General features: G+C 29.9%; 2 protein-coding genes across 4 annotated transcripts in view; one reads left to right on the top strand and one right to left on the bottom strand.

The window, feature by feature from the left end:
• Positions 1 to 2,794: 2,794 nt before the first annotated feature.
• Positions 2,795 to 5,812, top strand: LOC131930091 (methionine synthase reductase; the record flags this gene model as incomplete). The annotated part of the gene is given in 4 exon segments (XM_059286450.1): positions 2,795 to 2,963; positions 3,189 to 3,394; positions 3,642 to 3,886; positions 4,131 to 5,812. Coding segments are annotated over 4 exon segments (700 nt in total), but the record flags the coding sequence as incomplete, so codon positions are not given.
• Positions 5,813 to 5,949: 137 nt separating this feature from the next.
• LOC131930089 (sialin) overlaps positions 5,950 to 8,283 on the bottom strand; it is a 45,450-nt gene continuing 43,116 nt past the window's right edge. For all 3 annotated transcript variants that reach the window (XM_059286449.1, XM_059286447.1, XM_059286448.1), the window contains exon 13: positions 5,950 to 7,905. In XM_059286449.1, the coding sequence (XP_059142432.1) occupies positions 7,720 to 7,905 (186 nt within the window). In that variant the 3' untranslated portion in view covers positions 5,950 to 7,719. The remainder of the gene's footprint in view (positions 7,906 to 8,283) is intronic.

The raw sequence follows: 8,283 nt of genomic DNA, 5'->3' as shown, positions 1-8,283 counted from the left end.
GTTTTCCTCATAAGCGATGAGTCACCACTATTTTTTGGGCCTAACTCGGGCTTAGTTCAAGTTAGTATTTCGTTCAATGGAGGCATGTTGTAATGTTGGTGATATTTAAAGAAGCAATTATAATAAGGTATTAAACAAGTGATAATGGCACCAATAGACTGAAACTGAAACCAAACAGAAGAAAACTGGTACAATACCCAGCACAGGACCGAAAAATCCCTAATACTTATAAATAATTAGAGGAAGGTACTTATCTTGGTTAATGAAAATACAGTCCACACACTAAACCAATGCGATGACACACTTCCCGTCACACTGGATTCCCTTGTCCTGGTACAATACGTCGTATATTATGTGTAGTCAAGTTGATTTCACAAAGATCTTCACCCATGGGATTTCACAATAAGAGTCGTCATAGCATGGTCGTTGAGGCCTACTGTCGTTGTTTCGCTGCTCCACCAAATGTTATGACTGCTATATGAGAGGCTCTAGCACTACCATTATACACACATATGCATGCACACACATGCATGCACACGTATACATACACATATATATATACATATCAATGGTCTCGGGCAAAAACAGTCTAACTCCGAAAATGTAAATTTTACAGGAGAGACAAAAAACTGATTAGTTCATTCTCGATTGCTCTAATTAAAAATCATTTTATTTATACGTGCGAATAAACTCTCTACCGACTATACTGTAGCGATTTGAAATGAGTTTTGTTAATATTTACAACATTATAGCAGGTTAGCTCAGTTTAAAACTCTCGCGGCCAAACCGTCTTATCTTAGTGCGCGCAGACTTAGCCGGTTGGAACCGAGAATTTTGCTCTCAGCCAAGTCCGTTCGTTTTTTCCAAGGAACGTAATTTTTTTATGTTTATGTTTAAAAGTTATCATTAATTCCTAATAATATCTAGAATATAGTTTTGTGCTCATATTTCTATTATTTGAGTTTATTCTACATTATGATTTAATTTTAAGTTGAGATGTTTGGGTATGGTTTTAATTAATAACTACTTACTTATGGCTTATGGTTTACTTATCTTTAAAAATGGGCATCAAAGAAAAATGCATCCATATAAAAAAATTTGTTTAGTTTTTATTTATTCTTTTAAAAAGTCACTTGAGAAAATATTAAAGTGGGTAAAATGTTTAAAAGTTGGGTAAGTTAGCAAAAAATGTACATTTATGACCTTCTTGTAGGTGCTCATATTTGACAGCTTTAATCTTTCTTCTGCTCTTGTACAAATTGTTAGGGACCAGGGATAGGATCTTAATGTTGCAACCCAAGTTTATATATTGCTAACTATCTGCTAATTGACTTTGAAGTAGATAATGGCATCAGGGTTGTATTGCAGTGTCTGTCGCATTGAATTCTTGAAAGGCCAGACTGTTCTGTTCATAGAGGCTGGTCTGTTGAGAGAAGCTGGTCTGTTCTTTAGTAAGACTAGTCAAATAAGATTGGTCAGTTGAGAGGCTGATCTCGTGAGGTATATATATATATATATATATATATATATATATATATATATATATATATATATATATATATATATATGTATATGTATTTATGTATATATGTATATATATATATGTATATATATATATGTGTGTGTATATATGTGTGTGTATATATGTGTGTGTATATATGTGTGTGTATATATGTGTGTATATATGTGTGTGTATATATGTGTGTGTATATATGTGTGTGTATATATGTGTGTGTATATATGTGTGTGTGTGTATGTGTGTGTGTGTGTATATGTGTGTGTGTGTATGTGTGTGTGTATATGTGTGTGTGTGTATGTGTGTGTGTATATATGTGTGTGTATATATGTGTGTGTATATTTATGTGTATATTTATGTGTATATTTATGTATAAATATATTTGTATAAATATATATGTATAAATATATATGTATATATGGATGTATAAATGTATATGTATAAATGTATATGTATATGGATGTATAAATGTATATGGATGTATAAATGTATATGTATATGGATGTATAAATGTATATGTATATGGATGTATAAATGTATATGTATATGGATGTATAAATGTATATGTATATGGATGTATAAATGTATATGTATATGGATGTATAAATGTATATGTATATGGATGTATAAATGTATATGTATATGGATGTATAAATGTATATATGTATAAAAGTGTGTGTGTGTATGTAATACTTGTAAGTGCGGTTACCAGAAATCTCTCAAAAGTTAATACCGAACTATAAATATGGTATGATACTTATATTTGAAATTTTGTTATCATAACTGAAACTTGCACTCAAGTTCAAGTTCACAGAAAGACATAAGACAAAATTTCAAAAGTAAGTTTTTCAGACTCAGGGAGGTGTAAAACCTTCAGAACCGTCAAAATCCCAATTTCGAGATAGTAAAACATATCCTAAGCAACGGGGGGGGGGGGGGGTGGGATTTTAAGGATTTCATTAGCTTTGAGATAGGAGTGATTCAACATACAAGCAAGATTATAAAATGAATTAAATTCTTGAGATATAATTGATATAAATCTTTTTTTTTTTAAATTTTGCGAAGACTATACTTTGTTACATACATAGTCAAAAGAATGTTCTCCAGTACAGTCCTCTTTTAGAATTTAGTATTACTTGTTCATTTTGTTGGTCTAGTTTTTAAAAGTTGATTGCCTAATTCCTTCAGTGGCTTTTAAAAGCATTTATCCCATCTTCTACAAGACTCATGGTTTTCTGAATTATAACATAGTATTTATTACCTCTTGTTGTTTGACAGTTGTCCAGAGACTAGCCCTGATCAACTTGATATTGTTTTTAATGTGGTTGAAATAAATTATAACGTGGAGAAAGGGCACCATTATCAGAGACGTGGTGTTTGCACTGGATGGCTGGATGATATAACCTCTTGCATGCAGTTTGAAAAAAATGCTGTTCAGCTCATAAAGGTATTGACTTACTGCCTATTTACAGGAAGAAAATAATTTATGGTTTTATCTTTATTTATGCACACCTATAGGTGTGTGTAAATAATTCATTTTTTTATGTTACCTTGCTAATGTAGATTATGGTATATTTTAATTTTTTTCTTTATCTTGGTATGTTGAATTTAGTATCTAAAAAAAAATTCATACTTTAATTGCTGCTATATATTTAGTCAATATTTTGTAAAGATACCCATATTCATGAGGACAAATCAGCATTTTCGACCTCCTGAAGATCTCTCAAAACCTCTAGTGATGATTGGCCCAGGTACTGGTGTGGCCCCATTCATAGGTTTTTTACAACAGAGAAATGCTAAAAGAAAAACAGTGGATCAGTATGGACAAACTTGGTTGTTTTTTGGCTGTAGGAATAAAAGTCTTGATTTTATTTTCAAGTAAGTTGCCATTATTTATTCAAATCTAAAAAGTATCTCTGTTAAATGAATGAATTATTCCATAAAGTAGCAGGGCCAACAACTTCTCCAATTAAGTGAGGTTCTTATTAGAGTGAACTGTGACGTCCTTTGGCTTTCTAAATATTATAGTTTGCTGTTGTAAACACCATCAACTAATATTGTTCTATATATAAAAGTTCTATTCCAAGTTTGCAAAATCAAATTTGATTCTAAAATGTTTTTAAAGGGAAGAATTAGAGAGATTTGAAAGAGACGAAATACTGACTAAATTACATGTTTCCTACTCACGTGACCCATCACTTCCCTTGGATGCAAATTCATGTTATGTGCAAGACAAAATGCGTCAACTTGCCCCTGAACTCTGTCGTCTGCTTGTTGAATCAAGTGCATTAGTGTATGTGTGCGGTGATGCAAAGAATATGGCCAAGAATGTTAATGATGCTTTTGAGGAAATTTTGCAGAAGGAAAAAGGTAAATACTACTATTATTAGTGACCTTTTAACTAGTCATTCTTAAATTAAAAACAATAAATAAGTTTTCTTTAATATAGTTCATTTCTCTTGAGTACATGAATCACAACTATAGGATACCTTCTTTTACTCCATTATTCTACTTCAACTAGTACAATGACAAGAAATACTCAATCATTTTCTCTCAAGTTCTAATAAATGTAAAAAATATTATTTTTTTATTTTTTTGCATTTGTTCATTAAAGGTATGTCCTCCGAGGATGCACACCTATTTGTGATGAAAAAGAGGATCAACAAAACGTATTTAGAAGATGTCTGGGTTTAAACAGTTTAAGTCAACTGAGACAACAAATTGTTCAACTTTTAAATTAATTGTGCAGAGTACCAATCACATATAAAACAATTAATCTAACCACTTAATTGTCTTTATAATACTAATAATTTCTTTAGTAATTATTTACCTTTAAAAATGTTTGTTATTAAAGTGTTATCTAGAATGTGTTGCGTAAAAAAAAAGTTAACAACATATTTACAAATAATTTATGATAGCTCCTGTTTCATTTTTATTATTTTAAAAGCTTTTACTTAGGTCTGTCTGGGATGGATGCTAGGTCATATCTTTAACTCAATTGTGACTATTTCAATTGCAGTGGTTTCTTTTTAGACAAATTTGCCTCCAATGAGAAAGCAAAAATGTCCCACATTTTCCAGCAAAATATTTTTAGTATTAAATTAGTTCTTTTGAAGGAGGTAAAAGATCTAGAGTAGAATAGTAACAGTATCAGACATGAATTTTACAAACTTGAGAGTAGACCACTGATAACATTAAAGGGGAAGGTAATTGATACAGAGTGTGTTTTAAAGCAATTATGTCTTAATATAAATTTGAGTGGGTTGTCAACTATTAATAACGAAAAGAATAGAACAAATTAAAATGGTTTAAATGTTGACTTTGTTATATCTAAATACTAAAAAGTAGAAAAAGTAATTATAAAAACCAACCTTATTTTTTACTATTATAATCTAATATATAAAGCTCAATTCTGTATGTTTGTAATAAGTTTGTCGTTGACAAATGTTGTATGTATTTTACGGATAAGCTTGGAGTATTATAATTGTTCGTTTGGTTTGGCACCTACGTTCGTTTAAGTGAGTGCGACTATGAATAAGTTGGGGTACTATAGTCGTTTATTAAGCTGAAACAGGCGATTCTGCCCCGGGCTAGACTGTGAGCACTTTGCGTTTATGTTCGTGTTTGTGTCTTCTTTGTGTTTAGGTAGGGTTTGCGTTAGTGGTTGCGTTTTGATTTGGTTCATTTTTGTTCTTTCTTTTTTCGTTTGTGTTTTTTTGTTTGTGTTTGTGGTTGGTTTTGCGTTTGGATTTGGTTTGTTTTCGTTTGCTTTTTCGTTTTTTTTTTTCTTTGGATTCGTATTGGTGTTGTGGTTGGGTTTGTTGTTAGGTTTTTGTTTCCTTTTTTGTTTGTTTTTTCTTTGTGTTTTGTATTTGTGGTTGTGGCTGGGTTTGTTGTTAGGTTTTTGTTTTCGTTTCCTTTTTTGTTTGTTTTTTCTTTGTTTTGTATTGGTGGTTGTTTGTTGTTAGGTTTTTGTTTTCATTTGTAATTGTGTTTGCGTTTTTTGGTTTTGGTTGGTTGTGGTTTGGGTGGGCAGTGCCGGGTTTATGATGATTACTAAACACACAGGTAATGGTCTTTAACAAAGGTTTTTCACAGAAGCCAGAGCAGGGCCGGGACGGCTAGTTTGTTTATATAAAGGTTTTAATACTTGATTTAATTACCTAAACTAGATATACATTAGTGATAATTTTGTATTTAGATGCAGCATTACAATCTGACTTTTAAGAGTTATGTATGTCAAAAAAAGCTTGATTTATAAAAATAGATAAAGAATAAAATAACCAGATTTCATTACCCCTGAGCTTTTTTTTTTTAAAGCAAATATGTTCATTTTAAATGACTATATAGGGAGCTGATATGACAGTAATGACAGAGTTTATGGCAAAAAATACTTTCTTCTTTCAACAAGAAGATATTTTAATATATGAAAATAATGTAAATGTTTTTTAATAACCACATGGTCGACTCCATGCTATTTATAGTCAAAACAAATGAATAAAACATACCAAATTTTCATTTACTAATATCTAATATTGGAGCAATTAAATAAACTAATTAAAAAAAACAATGGTTTATAAGTATATGTATTATAAGCTTACATATTTCAAACACAATTTCTATTAGTTTCATTACCAACAATTCCTGCTCAAAATAGGTTTTAATAACTATGATGTTACAACACTCGCAGCATATAGAAAGCTTCAATGTTAATACCATAAATGTTAATAAATAATAGTCTACTATAGAAGATCATTGCCAAAATTCTTATTCTCTCTCAATATTTCATTTCTAACCCCAGCTTGACAGTTTAAGAGTCTAAAGTTGTCATAGAATCAAAATATTTTCTTGGTAAGAAAGTGAGACTTTCCAGGTTATCCTTGGATAGTTTGCTCTGCTACAGATAGTGACAAGCGATCTTGTAAAAATGTGTTGGTTTTATTTTATTTTTCAGAAAATGTACTATTCACTGACCTGTATAAAACGGATTAAATATCTTGTTATTTTTGCCAACTATAGTTTAAAATGCAAAAACTAAGCAAGATAAAAACAAACAAAAAACTTGTAAATTACAAACTTATAAGCGTTATAATTAAACAATAAATTATAATTTTTAAAATTTTGTAATAAATTTACCTCTCTCTAGCTTTACAAGCTTTAGCGCCTTGCAATACATACTTTAAATACTTAATTGAATTTTATATTGTTATTTTATAAAATGGTAAAATAATTCATATTAAACCACCTTTGAGTATTTACATTGAGTTGCCTACGTCCTTACATTGATTCAGGCTTCTAACAAGCTTAGTTTTTTGTGCTTGAATTAAGTACTCTTGAAAACTTGAGTCTTGTTTCTAAAGTACCATTAAAAAAACCTTTTCTAAACAATTCACGCAGGAACACATTTAAATGGTCTTGTAAACAAATAATCACAGAGAGACTTTAAAACAATATTTCCAAACTATATATGGCACACTTACAGCATTTAAAAAATATACAGATAGTTCTGACTGTGATTTTCATAGAAGTATATGATGCATTTAACTTTATAAATAGGTAATATTTAACAAAATCACAGTTTTAAAAAATTAACAATTATATTAAGATTACAAGTTAATTTTCATTGTGCAAATTTTTGAATTATTTTTAGTGTTCAAAATTTCAATTAAAATTTACAATTTCATTGGCAAGAAAAATATTCAGTTGTGTTACTTAGCACCTTTGAAAGGAAATCATTAAAGAAATAAAGTTCAAATGCTCATTCATCATATTAAGATGTTTATATATTTGTTCAAACACTATAGTTTTCATTATTACACATATTATACATCACTATTAAACATGCAAGTCTCTTAAGAGTCATTGGTAGGCCGAAATAAAGCAGGGAATAATTCAGTGGCAGTAAACTTTTTTTATTTAAATTAATCATATTTGATTTTATTGCAAAAAAAGTTAGTTAATTGCAACATTTACTTTGTAAACAACTTTTTTAGAATATAGATTTTTAAAAGTAATAAAATAAAAAAATCATATTAAATATGTTTTCCTAAAGCACTATAGCCATTCTTAAAGTAAGATATCTATAGTTATGTACAGTTTAACTTAGGATAATGAAGATCTAATTTTTAAAAATCACCTGTAATAGTAGTAATAATACATTCAAAAAAGCACACATTTCTTGTTCAAAAATTCAAAACATGCTCTCATATTTTATTTCCAATGTCAATCATGTGATGAGACTCTTGCAAGTCAGCATCCTGTTCTTTTGTAGGAGGTGACTTAGCCCATTTTTCCAATGTGGTCTTTGCAAATACTACATAAAATATGCCACCAAATACATATATAGCAGCTGCAATGAAAAATGCAATTTGCCACTCCTCTCTTGTTTTCTGCAATAAAATGTAAACATCAAATAATTGTTTCCTGCAATAAAATGTAACAAACAAATAAAAGTTTCACCTATAACATTGCTGTAAATGTAAGTGAAACGTGCTGTTACAATATGTTTTAAACAGAATATGTTTTCTTCATTCTTAATTGTAATGCTGTATGGGATTTCTGTTAACATATGTCAACAAGTTATCCACTATATAGCCCCTTGATTCAAATTTCAGCCTGCTTACCTTTCTGACTTTGCTTCCATAGCCTTTGTCCCTTCTAGAACAAATTACAAGGCAGCAGTTGTTAGACAGGTGTTTTCTCTCCTACATGAGTTGCTATCTGCCAGGGGCTTCAAACTCATGACTTAAGTTGAGCTACCATGACCT

This window comes from Physella acuta, unplaced genomic scaffold (genome assembly GCF_028476545.2).
Source record: "Physella acuta isolate Inbredline_101_S28 unplaced genomic scaffold, ASM2847654v3 ptg001715l, whole genome shotgun sequence".
Classification (NCBI taxonomy): Eukaryota; Metazoa; Mollusca; class Gastropoda; family Physidae; genus Physella; species Physella acuta.
The sequence above is the reverse complement of the archived record's forward strand: the minus strand, read 5'-3'. Positions and strand labels throughout refer to the sequence as shown.